At 52.0% G+C, this 16,531-nt stretch overlaps 1 protein-coding gene across 2 annotated transcripts; it reads right to left on the bottom strand.

The window, feature by feature from the left end:
* Window positions 1–93: 93 nt before the first annotated feature.
* Window positions 94–11,516, bottom strand: Pklr (pyruvate kinase L/R). 2 transcript variants are annotated; one of them, XM_075978499.1, is made up of 11 exons: window positions 11,398–11,516; window positions 10,263–10,445; window positions 6,163–6,254; window positions 5,947–6,078; window positions 5,629–5,815; window positions 5,082–5,352; window positions 4,827–4,977; window positions 4,463–4,615; window positions 4,201–4,367; window positions 2,781–2,962; window positions 94–1,060 (listed from the first exon to the last, which is right to left on the bottom strand). In XM_075978499.1, exons 1-11 carry the CDS (start codon window positions 11,492–11,494, stop codon window positions 954–956), a joined length of 1,722 nt encoding a protein of 573 aa, XP_075834614.1. In that variant the 5' UTR covers window positions 11,495–11,516; the 3' UTR covers window positions 94–953. The 2 variants fall into 2 exon arrangements, with proteins under 2 accessions (XP_075834614.1, XP_075834615.1); XM_075978500.1 differs by lacking the exon at window positions 11,398–11,516 and adding an exon at window positions 11,036–11,077.
* Between the last annotated feature and the right edge of the window lie 5,015 nt (window positions 11,517–16,531).

Below are 16,531 nucleotides of genomic sequence, written 5' to 3' on the forward strand. Positions count from 1 at the left end.
AGGCTGGGGGAAAGGGGGCCATCTCTGTGGTCCTTGCACAATGTCCTCAGGAGCAATACTCAAATTTTCTGTATGGAGGTCGTGGAAAGGGGGTGACAGGTGGACAGGGCAACACTTATTTCTTTTCCCTCATCGGGCCCAGGAGGAGGGCCTGGAGTCTCCAAACACCTGCCTTCTCAGGGCAAGAGCTGCCCTCTGCTCACCCACTGGGGCCGTGACCACACATCTCCATTGCTCCAGGGTGGGGGGACTCTGGGATTCTTGGCTTGAGGAAGTTGTTTTTATAACTGCATCTAAACAGTTGAGGTTGAAAAGAAGAGATCCAGTTTTTGCTTCTGATCTGGGGGTTAGGGGGGTTAGCTGTGATCATCTGGCCCGGCAGAGCAGGGGGCATGAGAATAGCTAGGTAAGTGGCTTGTAGATTCAGCTCCAAGGTTGTGGAGTCAAAAACTAAGGCTGCCTGGAGTCATCCCTACCCGTGGGAGGGTCACACAGGAGGATTTTCTGTGGATCTGAGACCAGGCTATACAGTGAGACCTTGTCTGGCTCAGTTTCCCCCAGTACCATCTACTCTAACTTTAGAGTGTTCCAAGAAGGAGTGTTCTGACCCAACTGAGGCCATCAGGAGGTCACATTTTGCTCAGGAAATGGTCATGTTTTAAAATAATGGCTCTATGGAAATTGGATGAGATCACCCTGTTTCCACTTCCTCCATTCTACTGCTAGGGAGCCTAGAGAAATAGAATTAACCACTGGGCTGGGATTAAAGGCTCAAGGCATTTTAGGATCCGGCTGAGCGGATTGAGACAGGGATTACAATTGATGCGGCTGGGTAGTCAGTGCATAACTAGACGGAAGCGCAGCGTTGAGGCTGGATGGCAGATGTGGGGCAGTGGGAGGGGTGCAGGATGGAAGAGATGGGGTGTAACTAGCTCAGAAGAGGGAGAGCCATTTCAGGATATGGTCAGCACCCGCATAATGTTGGTATAGCCAGAGCCAGGTCGCCAACCTGTCACCACAATCACCAGATCACCAACACGGAGGAAGCCACGGAGCTTTCCTGAGGGAGAAAAAAGAGACAGTCAATGAAGAACTTGGGTCAGCCATCACTAACCATCACCTCTCTAGGAGAGAAGGGAACCGAACTAGTGGAGAGGGATATGTGGGGGGGGAGGGGTGTGCGTGGGGGGAGGGGTGTATGAGGAGGGGTATGGGGGATGGTGGGGGGAGGGGTGTGGATGGGTATGTGTGGGGTGTGTGTGAGGTGGGGGTGGAGGGAGTGGGGGGAGGGGTGTGTGGGGAGGGGTGTGTGTGGAGAGGGGTGTGGGGAGGAGGTGGGAGTGGAGGGGTGTGGGGGTGGAGGGCTGTGTGTGTGGAAGGGTGTGTGAGGAGGGGTGTGTGTAGCTTGTGTGTGTAGAGGGGTGTGTGTGTGTGTGGAGGGGTGTGTGTAGCTTGTGTGTGTAGAGGGGTGTGTGTGTGTGAGGAGGGGTGCTTGTGTGGAGGGGTGTGTGTGTGGAGGGGTGTGTGTGTGTGGAGGGGTGCGTGTGTGGAGGGGTGTGTGTGTGTGTGGAGGGGTGCGTGTGTGTGTGTGTGGAGGGGTGTGTGTGTGGAGGGGTGTGTGTGTGTGGAGGGTGTGTGTGTGTGTGTGGAGGGGTGTGTGTGTGTGGAGGGTGTGTGTGTGTGTGTGTGGAGGGGAGTGTGTGTGTGGAGGGGTGTGTGTGTGTGTGTGTGGAGGGGTGTGTATGTGTGTGGAGGGGTGTGTGTGTGTGGAGGGGTGTGTGTGTGTGTGTGGAGGGTGTGTGTGTGTGTGTGTGGAGGGGTGTGTGTGTGTGTGTGTGGAGGGGTGTGTATGTGTGTGGAGGGGTGTGTGTGTGTGTGTGTGGAGGGGGGTGTGTGTGTGTGTGTGTGGAGGGGTGTGTGTGTGTGTGTGTGTGGAGGGGTGTGTGTGTGTATGTGGAGGGGTGTGTGTGTGTGTGTGGAGGGGTGTGTATGTGTGTGGAGGGGTGTGTGTGTGTGTGTGTGTGTGGAGGGGTGCGTGTGTGGAGGGGTGTGTGTGTGTGTGTGGAGGGGTGCGTTGTGTGTGTGTGTGTGGAGGGGTGTGTGTGTGTGTGTGGAGGGGTGTGTGTGTGGAGGGGTGCGTTGTGTGTGTGTGTGTGGAGGGGTGTGTGTGTGTGGAGGGGTGTGTGTGTGTGTGTGTGGAGGGGTGCGTGTGTGGAGGGGTGTGTGTGTGTGTGGAGGGGTGCGTGTGTGTGTGTGTGTGTGTGTGGAGGGGTGTGTGTGTGTGTGTGTGGAGGGGTGCGTGTGTGTGTGTGTGTGGAGGGGTGTGTGTGTGTGTGGAGGGGTGTGTGTGTGTGTGGAGGGGTGTGTGTGTGTGTGTGTGGAGGGGTGTGTGTGTGTGTGGAGGGGTGTGTGTGTGTGTGGAGGGGTGTGTGTGTGTGTGTGTGGAGGGGTGTGTATGTGTGTGGAGGGGTGTGTGTGTGTGGAGGGATATGTGTGTGTGTGGAGGGTGCAAGCTGCTGTTTCTGAGCTTTAAGCCTCTGCCCCCATGTGGATGCCCTAATGGGACAAACAAGGGCAGGTGTGGTCATGACGACTATAAAATAAAATTTAGTTCCTGCTCCTCTGGTTCTCTGCTCCCACCTCTTCTTGCTCCTGTGTCCTACTAGGTTGTGACAGACAGCAGCAGACTTCTTAGGAACACTTCTGCTCCCCCTCCCTCCCCTTTGAGTCAGGGTGAGGAGCCAGACTGAGGAGCCGAAGCAGAAGGTCTCCAAACTCACCACTTTCAATACCAAACTGGACCCTTCGATCCACATCATCTGCCCAGATGGCTTCTGGCGGCTCACGGTAGAGCACAGGGAAGACTCCTCGGGACAGGTGGACCTGGCGGGCAGCCTGCGCTGAACGAGTCACAGCAATGACAGCCGCCCTGGGTCGGTACCGAGACAGGAGCTGAGCTGAGCTGGATGAGGGGGAGACAGAACATCACAGGGTAAATTAGGGTTCCAGGTATTACTAACAAGCCACATTTCCCTTACTTCTCTAGCCTTTGGCATTCTCACTAAATATTAAATAGAGTACCTACCACGGCTGGAGAGGTGGCTCAGCCATTGAGAGCACTTGCTGTTCTTGAAGAGGACCTGTGTTTGGTTTTCAACACCCAAATGGTGGCTAACAATTTGTAAGACCATTTCTACGGGCTCTGACACACGGGCACCAACCATGCAAATGGTGCAGACATACATGCAGGCAAAAATGTCCGTCCATATTTAAAAAATAATAATAAATATATAGCTTAGAGAGATGGCTCAATTCTTAAGATTACAGCTCTACCAGAGGCCCTGAGTTTGGCTCCTAGCAGCCACATCAAGTAGCTTCACACCCTCTTTTGGCCTTGGATACTGTACACAAATGCACATACCCCCACATACATGTCATTAAAATAATTAATAATAAATTTATTAATAAATAATTAATAATAAAAATAATAAAAACATCTTCAAAAAATTAGAAATGTAAAACTAGCCATCAAGACATAGTGACCTCCAAAGCCACAGAGAAACCCTGTCTCGAAAAACCAAAAAAAAAAAAAAAAAAAAAAAGACATAGTGACATGTGTCCATAACCCCAGCGCTTGGGAGTGGGAGGCTGAGGGTTCAGTTCAGGCCTGCTTTAGCTAAGTAAGTTTCAGACTAGCCAGGACTAACGAGACCCTATTTCAGAAAAATTAAACAACAAAAGAGGGGAAACTGTCTAGAAGATGTATATTTACATCTTACCACCCTTCATATGACACTTAATGTCACTTGTTAATCCTCACAGCCCCATGGGGGAACAAATGACAAACTCACAAAAACCCAGGGACACAGATGGCTTGTGGGGCCCAAGGGAGTTACTTGGGGTCTCACTGTTAAGTTCAAGAGAAACTCCTCAGAGTGCAGGCTTCCCGGGCTCTTCAGGAACACCTCGGCACTGGGAAACCCTCTCAGGCCCAGGAACCCAATGTCCTGAAGCCAACATTAGATTATCACCTGCGGAATCCCTGAGGCTCACTGGCACAGGCCCCAGAGCCAGGAGAGACGCCTTTCCTGGTCTCTGGCCTTCGTGGCCATCTCTTTTCCTGCCCTAAAGCCATTCTTTTCATCGCGCGCTGTGTCAGCCCCTCCCCGACCAAAGCCCTGTTTCCAGTCTGTCTCTCACCGGCCGCTCGTGGTCAGCACAATGATCGCGGCCGCACAGCACTTGAAGGCAGCCTCCACGGCCCCGATAGCCGTGATCTCAGTGGGATCACGGCTCAGTGGCGCTGCCCGTCGTAGCTCCTCAAACAACTGGCGGTGGTACACAGCGGCCTCTGCCTCTCGGGCAATCTGCAGGCACCAGTAAGTCAGGTTGAGTAGAGTCAATGCGGTCCCAGAGGGATCCGAGTCCCTAGTTCTTCCGCTTTTCAGGACTAAGTTCCTACCGCGTGTTGCATCTTTACAGCCTCCACCGGGAAGCTGCCCTTGGCGGTCTCTCCCGACAACATGATACAGTCAGCCCCATCCAGCACAGCATTGGCCACATCGCTTGTCTCCGCCCGAGTTGGTCGAGCCTTAGTGATCATGCTCTCCAGCATCTGGGTGATACCACGAATGGTCAAAATCGCAGAAGTCACATTCTGATTGGGGACCCCGCCCATACTATTTTTCTTTGACTCCACCTGCACTCTTAGAATGCCAGGATCACGTGAGACCCTGAAAAGTTCACGTCATCTCCACCTAACTTTGTTATTTGTGGCCAGACACTAGACAGCCCTTTAAAGAATAGCCCAAGGCGTCACGCCTTACCTGTGTGGCACAAACGACTGGCTTGCCGGCCAGGTTGCAGCGCCCAATCATCATCTTCTGAGCCAAGAAAACCTTCTCGGCTGGGATCTCAATGCCCAGGTCACCCCGTGCCACCATGATGCCATCGCTCACCTCTAGAATTTCATCAAACCTGGGAGGTTGGAGGAATTCAGGCTGGGGCAGAGCCAGGAGATGCAGGGAAGTGGCTAGCAGAAGAGGGGCAATGGGCTACTGCGAACAAAGACCAAGTCTCACTTTTTCACGCCTTCATGGTTCTCGATTTTGCTGATAATTTTGATGCCCTGTCCTTCCGGCCCCAGGGCAGCCCGGACTGCAGCCACATCGCTGGCTTTCCGTATAAAGGAGGCAAAGATGATGTCCACATTATGCTCCACCCCGAAGCGCAGATCCAAGAGATCTTGCTCAGACAGCCCAGGAAGGTCCACCTCTGCATTCGGCAAGTTCACACCCTTCCTGCTACCCAGCACACCACCGTGCTCCACATCGGTCACCAGCCCCTCTGGGCCTGCGGGTATAGAGGGAGTCGGCGTCAGGGCTGGCACCGCGCTCCAGGAACAGCAGAGGAAGCGCTAAGCTTGAAGCCTCAAGGAACCAGGGACTTCTGAGCCCTTCACATCCTCCACACACACCAAAAAAAGACATGAAATGCCCAGCCCCAAACCGTGATGAGGGCAGAGAACCTCTAGGACAGGTGGGGAAATAGAGCCAGGGGAAGGTGTGAGTAATCTAGAGTAGACCAAAGAGAAGAGAAGGTGTCCCGTGTTAGGAGGCACTTGCGCACCGATTTTCCGCACCACTAAAGAGATGAGTCCGTCGTCAATGTAGATGCGGCTCCCCACTGCAAGGACGCGGACGATATTGGGGTAGTCCACCCACACTGTGTTTGCGGTGCCCCGTGTCTGGAACTTCGGGTCCACAGTCACCAGCACCTGTGAGCCCTTCACAATCTCCACCTCCGACTCTGGGCCCTGGGGGCGGGACCAGAGAAACATGAGTATCGCAAGTGGGAGGGTAGAACCAGCGTTGACCCCCTCTTCTGCCCCAGAGCTCTAACAATCCTCCAAGCCCAGACAGCGCCGACCCTACACAGGCTTCTCACCCCCTCCAGGATCCCGGTGCGTATCTCCGGTCCCTTGGTGTCCAGGGCGATGGCCACAGGCCTGTAGCTGAGCGGGGAAGCTGCAAAGCTCTCAGCTGCCTCTCGGATGTTCGCGATGGACTCTGCATGGTACTAGCCGAGAGAGCGAAAATGTCAAGGGAAAGTGGGCAGGACCCGGGGCGTCCTCCAGTTCCGCCCTCCAGGACCTCCCCACACCTCATGGGAGCCATGGGAGAAGTTGAGTCGTGCAATGTTCATCCCTGCCTTGATCATCTCCTGGAGGCGTTCCACAGAGCGAGATGCTGGCCCTGGAACCAGAGATCCCACTATGAAATTCCTCCCAAACCTGATTGACAGCAAAACCCATCAGCGACCTCTAAGAGACTGCCCCATCTTCGCAGTCCTTCATTCTTGGAGTTTCCTTTACTCCTTTTCCACTCCAACCAGCACGCACCCACCACTTTGGCAAGGCAGCTTGTGTGGATGTTCAGCCTCAGTCAGGCCTTAGGTTTCTTTGTTAGCAAGTGACTTAGCATTAAGTGCCTCACTGGTTACTCTAGGCTGTGAAGAGTCAGAACACGAGACAGGCCAAGTGAGAGATTTCAAAGAAGACGGGTCTCACTGACAGAGCTGAGTTCTGTCCAAGTCTCCACCCTCCTCATCAGAAATCAACCACAGCATTTGATACATACTTCTCTCCTCTTCCCCAGTCTCCTTTCTCGCTGTGCGGAAGAGGGAACCCAGGGCCTCCTAGATGCTCTACCACGGAGCTGCCTCCGGCCTTTGTTTTTCTTCCTTTCTTTTCATCCATCCCCCATAGCCTTCCTTCCGAGACAATGTCTCCTGTAATCCAGGCTAGCCTTGAACTTGCTATGCTACCAAGGAAAACCTTGGACTTCCGATTCTCCCGTTCTCGCCTCCCTGTGCTGGGATTTAGGGTTTGCTGTACCATGCCCAGTTTATGCCGTGCCAGGGATGGAACTAAGGGCTTTGTGCTCACAAGGCATCCCCTCTGTCTTCTGAACTACACACCCACCCCCTTTCTCCTTGGCCTTGAGTTCTTGTTTTATTTGTTTAATTTTAGTGTGTGTGGTCAGAATCCACCATGTGGGTTCCGGGGATGGAACTCAGGTCATCAGGCTCCACAGTCAGAGCTATCTTACCAGCCCCTGGGGCCTGCATACTCGATCCTCTTGCCTCAACCTCTCAAGGGATGCCATTAGAGGAGCACACCAGGAGCGTGACATCACGCTCGTGTGTGTGTGTGTGTGTGTGTGATGTATTTGTGTGTGCATGTGCTATGTGTGTGCATGTGCCTGTGTGAATGCGTGTCTGCCTGGTCCCCCAGCACTTCCCGTTAGCACCTTCCCTCCTATGTGCCCCGACTGCTTTACTTGGAAGACAATCTGTGCAGAAGACACCTTTCTTTCCTTTTCCCTCCTTATTCATTTTTGAAATAGGGTCTCTATTTAGCCCAGGTTGGCCCCAAATTTACAGCATCCCCCAGATCTCAGTTTCTCCAGTGTGGAGACTCTAGGCTCTAATTCTGCTGATTCCTATCTTATTTATTTATTTGGTTTTTCGAAACAGGGGTTCTCTATGTGACTCTGTCTGTCCTGGAACTCGCTTTGTAGATCAGGCTGGCCTTGAACTCAGAGATTCATTCATTGGCCTCAGCCTCCTGAGTGACAGAACTGAAGGCATACACCATCGTGACCAGCTGCTGATTCCTATTTCATATCTCAGTTCCAGATCACTCACCCAATCCCAGGGCTGAGCATCTGACTCTCATTTATCTTTGGGTGTTGAATGTGTTCCTCACATTCAATCCATCAATCCATCAGGGAAGTCCCTTGGCTCGGCCTCCAACAAAGCTGTTTTGAGTGAGACCATACTTTTCTACCCCACCCACCGTTAGTACTGCAGGAGCCTATTGCCACGTTGGGAGATGCTCCTCCGTCACCTCAGCAATGGGGAGCCAAGGCACAACAATGAAGAATTCCAGTCCAACCTTGGCTATAGAACAAGAGACCCTCATCAACAAACTGAAAAGCAGAAACAAAAACAAAACAAACAAACAAAGAAAAACCAGTGATATGAGATTCTAACCCCAGGAGGGAGCTGAGGCAGGGTGACAGCCTCTCTGAGCTGGAGAAAGGAGTCAAGGCCAGCCAGGACAATCTAGTGAGATTATATCAAAATAAAGAGTAAAAAGAAAGCTAAGGATATGAACCATAGTAGAGCCCTTGTGAACCATTCTCTAGGCCCCGAATCTAATTCTTAGACCCCCTTGTTCTCCCCTCCCCCAGTTTCTTCAAGTCGGTTAGACCTTGAAGCTACCCTAGGCTTCCTTTCTGTTTTCAGATTTATTTTTAAACTGTGTGTGTCTGAGAATGAATACGTGCCCATGAATAAGGACAAGCATTTCCAGGCAACTGTAAATTACCCAGTGGGAGTTTTGGGAACTGAACTCAGGTCTTCGGAAGGGTTGTGCTCAGTCTTGATGACTGAGCCCCAGGGCACCTTGGTTTCCAGTCATTGACTTCCCTTTGCCTGGACATCTCTTCTCCCAAAGGTCTGCGAAACTACTTCTCCCCTTGCCATCTTCCTTCCTCCCCTCTTATTTTCAGACTGTCATGCAGCCCAGGCTAAGCACAAAGTTAATACATAGCTGAAAATGACCCTGACCCTCCGACCCTCCTACTTCCACTGCCCAGGCCTGGGAACACGGGCTGCACAGCAGTAGCTGATGCTGGGGCTTCAAGCAAGGGAGGAAAACACTCTACTGACCGGCCACATTCCCTGTCTCATTTTCGTTTCTTGATGTTGTGACAGGATCTCATATTGTAGCCTCATCTGGCCTCAGCAATCCTGCTACCTGGGCACTCAGAATGCGGAGGTTACAAACATGAGCCCACCACCATTCCCATCTTCCTTTGCAATACTTGCTGAGGTTTTTTTCTCAGCTGCCCTGGCCCCTGTTTAGGATGACAATCTTCCTCCTGCCCTGGGGTGTGTGTCTGTGTGTGACTGTGTGTGTGTCTGTGTGTGACTGTGTGTGTTTGTGTGTGTCTGTGTGTGTGTCTGTGTGTGTGTCTGTGTGTGACTGTGTGTGTGTCTGTGTGTGTGTGTCTGTGTGTGACTGTGTGTGTTTGTGTGTGTCTGTGTTTGTTTATGTGTCTGTGTGTGTGTCTGTGTGTGACTGTGTGTGTGTCTGTGTGTGTGTGTCTGTGTGTGTGTGTCTGTGTGTGTGTGTCTGTGTGTGTGTCTGTGTGTGTGTGTCTGTGTGTGTGTGTCTGTGTGTGTGTGTCTATGTGTGTGTCTGTGTGTGTGTGTGTACTGGATATCCCTGACCACTCCTTCTCTTTACTCACAACTTTCTAACACACTGAAATACTGAGGTATTGAAATAGTTACGTTTTTTTTTGTCTTTTTAAAATAAAGTTTCCTGGGGGCTAGAGAGATGGCTCAGAGGTTAAGAGCATTGTCTGCTCTTCTAAAGGTCCTGAGTTCAATTCCCAGCAACCACATGGTGGCTCACAACCATCTATAATAGGGTCTGGTGCCATCTTCTGGTCTGCAGGCATACACACAGACAGAATATTGTATACATAATAAATAAATAAATATTTTTAAAAAAGAGAGATAAAATAAAGTTTCCCTATGTACCCCTGGCTGTCCTGGAACTTGCTACATAGACCAGGCTGGCCTCAAACTCACAGATTCTCTTGCCTCTGCCTCCTGAGTGCTGGGATTAAAAGCTTGGGCCACTATACCTGACTTTGAATTAGTTACATTTTATTTATTTATTTGAATTAGTAACATTTTAATAAGTCATTGCTTAGTGTTTGTTGTCCCACCTGCCAGACTTCGCTCCCCTGTTTATTTACTGGTCTGCTCCCAATCCCAAACCCTGTCTACTAGGTGCTCAACATCCCATACCTGTGATGTCACTGCAATAGATCTTGCAGGAAGTCTAGAAATTCAAGGCTAAGACTATACAATATGGGCTATATAATAAGCTTAAAACCACCCAAGGTGACCTGAGACCCTGTCTCAAAAATCCAGCCTCAAACAGATGTGGTGGTGGACGCCTTTAATTCCAGACCAGCGCAGGAGGCAGAGGCAGGTGGACCTCTGAGTTCAAGGCTAGCCTGCCCAACAGCGAGAGCTACAGAAATAAGACATTTTCTCATAAAAACATCAAACAAAAAACTACCCTCTCCCGCAAGAAAACCCTCACAAATGCTTGTTGAATGAATGACCGTGTCAAAGATTGCAAAGATAAGGAGAGACCATGAGCCGAGCAGTCTTACCAATGGTGGCAACGATGCCAGTGCTGCGAGCCGCCACCGGCTCAGAGTCAATGTCCAGGAGACACAGGTGTTCCAGGAAGGTGTCCGCCATAGCCGCGGGCAGTTGCTGCTGCTGGAAGAAGGCAGTGCCCAGCTCCTGGGTCAGCTGGGCCACACTAGCACGTCGAAGGTATCCCGCTGGCCCTGCAGTAGAAGGGGACTCAGGGTCTGGCAGTGTCCAGCTGCCTGTCGTCCATGCGCCTCCTGCAGGGCATGCTGCAGCCGTTCAGCTCCCCAGTTTGGGGGAGACCTTCCTTCAATGGGAGTATGTCATGCAGAGGGCACTTTGCTTAGTCTCAAGGGTCCTATAGTGCAGGCTGCTAAGCATGTTTTATTCCAATTTTGCAAATAAGGAAAAGGATTTCAAAATGGTAAAATACATTGTCCAAGAAAATGCATCTTCTGGGTAAGATGATTTAAATCTAGGTCTAGCTGACCCCAAGCTCAAGTTGTTAATTTTCTTCTAAAAAGACCCTTCCCCATCTCAGACTTCTTTCAGTCTGCTCAGCCTCGCCCCCCAGACGTCTCCTTCAAACCTGCGTCTCATTATCGAGCCCCAGAATCACCCAGCTCCTTTCCCTAAGATCTGTTTACTTCCTTCCAGCTCCAAACAATTCCCTAGCTTCCTGACCCCCTTCCCAGTTCCCTGCACCCACTCAGCGCTGCTCCAGGCCCCAGGGATCCTGCAGCTTGACCCAGCCCATCTCTGAAGAACATTTTGCCCAGAGAAGTACCTGCCATGGCGCTGAACACCTGCCGTGCCTGTGGGACTGCTTTATGCTGGGCTGTGTCCGTGGCATGAGATGAGATCAGCCCTGAAGACTAGTTAAAGTATAACCAGCTAGCATCTCTCTTCCCAATGGAAGCCTGTATACCAAGGGCCAGAGTCCAGGAACCACGGGAGTGCCCCGTGGCATCCATGCTGCTGGATCCCCTTTGGCCTGACTGCAGAGCCTGGATCAAAGGCTCTGATCAGGTCTGTGTGTGACACAGGTAACACCGTGATGGGCATCCTTCCCCAAGGCCTCCGCCCTCCCCAACTCTGATTCTCTCCTAGTTCCCCCTCTGTTCAGTGGTGGCCCATTCCTCTTCTTACCTCCTGGAGCCCCACTTAGGGCGGACTTTGCTAAGTCTTTCTGGGACGAGATCCATGGCCAGAGCTGGTGGGGTAGAATGTTCTCTTGGACAGACATGCTTCCAACGTGTAGCCCTGGGGCCGCAAGCACCACTGACTGGGAGGAGAGGTGCCTAACTGCTGGTCTTATCTGAGGGAACCAGAGAATAGAAAAGGGGCACACCCAGGAGGCAGCCCCATCCCCACCGAGTCCCCTCTCCACGATTGCCAGTTGTCTGCCCCGACCTCTTCCCTCCCCTACTCAGTTTTTAGTCTTGGGTATGCTCTCTAAGCAAGGGCTTGAAGGCTGGGGACTAGCGTGTGGAAAAGAGGGAAGGAGAGCCTTTTGATAGTGTGAAGTTAAGGGCTCTCTCACTTTCTCCCATTGTCTTTCTGTGAATTCAAAGATGGAACCATGAATATTCCCAGGCACTAATTGATAAACATGTCTAGATTGCTATTGATCAACCATGTGGAGAAACACTTGGTCAAACTTCCTTAGCCATCACAGGGACGCCTCACCCAACTCAATGTCCGTCACGGCATGGGGGGGATGACGTCGCCTTTCTGACCACCAACCACGGGGGTAAGCTGCAGTCCTGCCGGGGACACGCTATAGTCCTCCACAGACCTCCTGGTGCTTGCTGCTTTCTTTGGAATCCCAGCTGGCCCCATTCTGGGGGGACATTGCAGGCTCAGCCTTGATAAAACAGTGGACGTCTCTGAGAAGCCTTTGATGGCATGGTCACGTTGACACTGGCCAGTATTTGCACATTCCCTGTCATCTAATATTTACTGCACATCTGCCCTGTGCCAGACTGTGAGGGTCCAGTGGGGGCCTCAGATGGAACTTTTCTCGTCTGTGGATTATGGCATAGTGGGGAGACAGACTAACAGCAGAGAAATAAGTGGATGCCATGACTGGGTAAGGGTTGCTGGGGTTGGGTCACAATCCCAGGGCAGGAGGCCGGCAGGAGCAGGGATGGGTCTTAGATGCTGCTTTTTTTTTTTTGAGACAGGGTTTCTCTGTAGCTTTGGACCTAGCTCTTGTAGACCAGGCTGGTCTCGAACTCGCAGAGATCCACCTGCCTCTGCCTCCCAAGTGCTGGGATTAAAGGCATGCACCATCACCACCTGGCTTTAGATGCCTCTTAAATAAGATGATGGTTTGTTGATTTGGTCTGGTTTTTTGAGACAGGGTTTTTCAGTGTAGCCGTGACTGTCCTGGAACTTGCTCTGTAGACCAGGCTGGCCTCGAACTCACAGAGATCCACCTGCCTCTGCCTCCGGAGTGTTGGGGTTAAGATGAGGGTTTCTTTGATGTGGTTCTGCTTCCACTTCAATATTAAGGATGAGAAGGAACCAGCAGGGACAGAGGGAACAGTTTTCTGCAGGTGAAATATATATCATAATTCTGAGAGGGAAAAACTTGTGTAAAAGAGGCTGGAGGGGGAAAACACTAAGTGGGGCCTAGTATTGGTGGCAGAGATGTAATATAATACAGATAGGGTTTTCGGTAGCTCTAGCTGGTGGGTGGAGTCAGTAATGGGTGCAGGAAACACTGGTGGGCCTTGGGAGTGGCTCTGAGTTCGAGGTGACAGGCTAGCCTGGCTGTCACTGTGGAGAGGGAGTAGTCTGTGAGATGCGTTTGGGAGAAAGGTGAACAGAGTAGAATGTGCAGGAAATGGAAGCTTTCGTTCCATGGAGTACGACGGGGAGAAGTCCGGCTTTGGAGTCAAATGTCCTGTGTGTTTGCCCCTCCAGAACCAGCATGGAGGCAGTGTATGCAGGAGGAAGCTGAGAGCTAATTCTGCAACACCCTGCCTTCCTGGGAGAGGGGAGCAAAGGGCTTTCCTCGGGAGATGAGGCACGAGGTGTCAGGCTGGGTGGGGTCCCTAGTGGACTGTGGCTCCCAGCAGTAGTCACAAAGGCCACAGCGTCTGGGTGGGTCTTCTCCAGAGCCACAGCACCAAGGAGGAGCCGAAGGGTGAAAGGGCACCAGGGCCTTTCAGGGGCCTCTGGTATAACAAAGCAGGCAGGTGGAGAGCAGCGCTTGTTACCCATCGAGATAAGAGGGGAAACAGGTTTATTATAGGGGAGCCCAGGTGGGCAGTGGTGGCACGCACCTTTAATCCCAGCACTTGGGAGGCAGAGGCAGGCAGATCTCTGAGTTTGAGGGCAAACTGGTCTACAGCGTGAGTTCCAGGACAGCCAGGGCTGCACAGAGAAACTGTCTTGACAGGCAGACAAATGGGGAACCCAAGGCTTCTGTTTCAGACAGGCTGTGTTTGAGGTGGCTGTTAATCATTAAAACCCAGGGTTGAGCTGGACCTCTTCGTTGAGCAGTGAGCACTGGCACGCCTGCCCTTGCTTCCCTGTCACGACAGGAGGACCAAGGAGCTGAGGGGAGTGTGCGGTTCACCTGGGTGCCCTCCAGACCCCATCTCTACGCCCTTCTGCTCTGCGTTGGGGTCAGAGGCCAAAGACTTTGTCCCTCCCACGGCTTCTGCAGAGTTTGGCCGGTGGAGAAGCGCACCCATGGGAGACTGAGACACGCTCCACCAGAGACTGCCCCATCCCCAGCCTTTCGGGACAATGAGCCCACGAAGGCTGATCTGGGCTGTGCTCTGAGTTTGCTGATGCTGCTGCCCACAGCTCTGCAGATAGTCTTGTTAAACCCAAGCGCTCTAGTTTGAGGGAATATTCCGATTCCTGCAGGAACTGTGTCCCAGGGTGAAGATTACCTGGAGATAGTGAGGTGCTTGGCCCGACCTGGCATCACTGGCTATATTCCTTGCCTCTGGGGACTTCTCAGTGGAGGGGAGAGGGTAACCTCAGACCCTAGAGGTGAAGATGGCAGGAAGGTGGCGTGGGGAAGTGAGCACCGGGATCCTGATGTCAGCATTTAGAATAAAGAACAAACAGTGTTGACAACTCGTCGTCACCAGAGAGGACATGACAGACATCAGGGACTGGGGTTCCGGGGCTCTCCGCGTCAGGCAGACACACTGGGCCTGTCAGTGTTTTGTCTATATTATTTAATCGACTTTAACTCTAATTCTGAGTTCCCACTCATTCTGTCAGGAAATTTCGCTGCTTTTCTCAGGGCCCTCCTCATCCAGTCCCAAGCCTAGCATCTCCTCATCGGTTCTCCGTTCTCTTCTGAGGCTGCTACATGTGTGACTTGTTGATACATTAGGTCACAGGTTCTGGGCCCCAGTTCTGGGTGCAACTCATAGCTTCAGAGAACCAGGACACTCCTCCCTCCTCCCTGTCTCTGCTTTCCACACACAGCTCACACAGGCACATCGAAACTCACACACATGCACACACTCCTGTGCACACACACCCCCACCCCACTCGCAGCAGCCAAGCACAGCAGGGTCTTCGGCCTCGGGAGGCGTTGCACACACCCAGCATAGAGCCTCCGGCAGCCTGAGCGGGGCGCACACCCAGCATAAAGCCTCCGGCAGCCTCAGCAGGGCACACACCCAGCATAGAGCCTCCGGCAGCCTGAGCGGGGCGCTAGAGAGCCACGGCGTCTGGGGAGAGCCAGGGGAATTCGGCCTCAGCTTGGTCCTCTGTGGTGAACGGAGATAACCAACCCAGGGAAGGGTGCAGGGTGATAGCCGCTCCTCCCTCCGCGGAGGCCGGGTGTGTTCAAAACGTGGTTCTGCATATTTGGGAGAATGTTTGTGCAGGACACGAAATGCACGTACTACTTTGGAACCAGGTCTGTGAGTTTCCTATATATCCCGCCAGAAATAGGCCATGAAGAGACAAGGACGAACCAAGAGCAGCGCAGACCGACTAACACCCTCCCGCCCCACCCCTGCTTCCTCATTTCCACTGAGAGCTCAGCTCAGTTTTGTACATACACGATAGTCCTCAATTCTCCAAGTCAAGGATCTGTTGGAGTGGTGTTACTAGCTTCTGTTGCCAGGCGGTGGTGGCGCACGCCTTTAATTGCAGCACTGGAAGGCAGAGGCAGGTGGGTCTTTGTGAGTTTGAGGTCATCCTGGTCTACAAGAGCTACTTCCTAGACAGGCTCCAAAGCTACAGAGAAACCCTGTCTCGAAAAACTGAAAAGAAGAAGAAGAAGAAGAAGAAGAAGAAGAAGAAGAAGAAGAAGAAGAAGAAGAAGAAGAAGAAGAAGAAGAAGAAGAAGAAGCTTCTGTCGTCTACACCACCCCCGTTTTCTTTTTCTTTCAATTCCATTTATGCATGTGGGTGTTTTGTAAGTCTGTGCACGGTAGGGGTGCCTGGTGACAGCCAAAAAAGGGCATCAGATTTCCTGGAAGCAGAATTACACATGGTTGTTAACTTTTTTGGCATCCTTAAACAGGCTTCATTTTCCTCTTTAATTCGGCTAATTTAGAACACACAGTGAGCCATATCCTTTCAAGCAAGACTATCAAATCAGCTACTGAGAGGGCTGGGGAAGGAAGATCACGAGTCTCAGACCCACCAAGGCTGCAGACAGAGTTCAAGGTCAGCCTTGGCAACTCAGCAAACTTCTCTCTCAAAATTAAAAATTGGGCTCCTGTGTGCCTGTGCTTGCACACACACCAGTATACATGCAAATGGATTCTTAAAATGTAATTAGAGAAACATCAACCAATGGGCCTGGTGGCACGCGCCTTTAATGGAGGGCAGCAGAGGCAGGTGAAATCCTGCGAGTTCAAGGTCAGACTGCTCTACAGAGCTGGTTCCTGGACTGGACAGCCAGGGCTACACCAAGAAACCCTGTCTCGGAAAACCAAGAAGAAGATGAAGAAGAAGAAGGAAGAGGAGGAGGAGGAGGAGGAAAAGGAGGAGGAGGAAGAGGAAGAAGAGGAGGAAGAAGAAGAATTGGAGGGGAAGAAAAAGGTCTGAGGTCAAACTCTTGCCTGAGTGTGAGGCTCTGAGTTCAGTCTCCACTACCCCATGGAAGGGGCCGGCTAGAGCACGTCAGTAGCTACAAACCCAGCAGGTCTGGCACTAGTAAAAGCCAGTGTGCTCAGGAAGGCAACCTCAGAAGAGCTCGGACTCCCAAGAGACCTCAGCACTAGCTACTAGTTCACAAGAAGTACAAGTTAAAGGACACCTAGGTGAAAAGCGGAGGATGTGATCGCCC

The sequence above is a fragment of the Microtus pennsylvanicus genome, chromosome 7 (genome assembly GCF_037038515.1).
Source record: "Microtus pennsylvanicus isolate mMicPen1 chromosome 7, mMicPen1.hap1, whole genome shotgun sequence".
In the NCBI taxonomy this organism is placed as follows: domain Eukaryota; kingdom Metazoa; phylum Chordata; class Mammalia; order Rodentia; family Cricetidae; genus Microtus; species Microtus pennsylvanicus.

Excerpts from the sequence above, each read along its gene's own strand:
- Pklr (XM_075978499.1), bottom strand. The coding sequence starts at position 11,494 with ATGTCTGTCCAAGAGAACATTCTACCCCACCAGCTCTGGCCATGGATC. Across the intron at positions 6,079-6,162 it reads TCTCCCATGGCTCCCATGAG|TACCATGCAGAGTCCATCGC; the intron begins GTGTGGGGAGGT and ends TCTCTCGGCTAG. Across the intron at positions 5,353-5,628 it reads TTTAGTGGTGCGGAAAATCG|GCCCAGAGGGGCTGGTGACC; the intron begins GTGCGCAAGTGC and ends CTATACCCGCAG.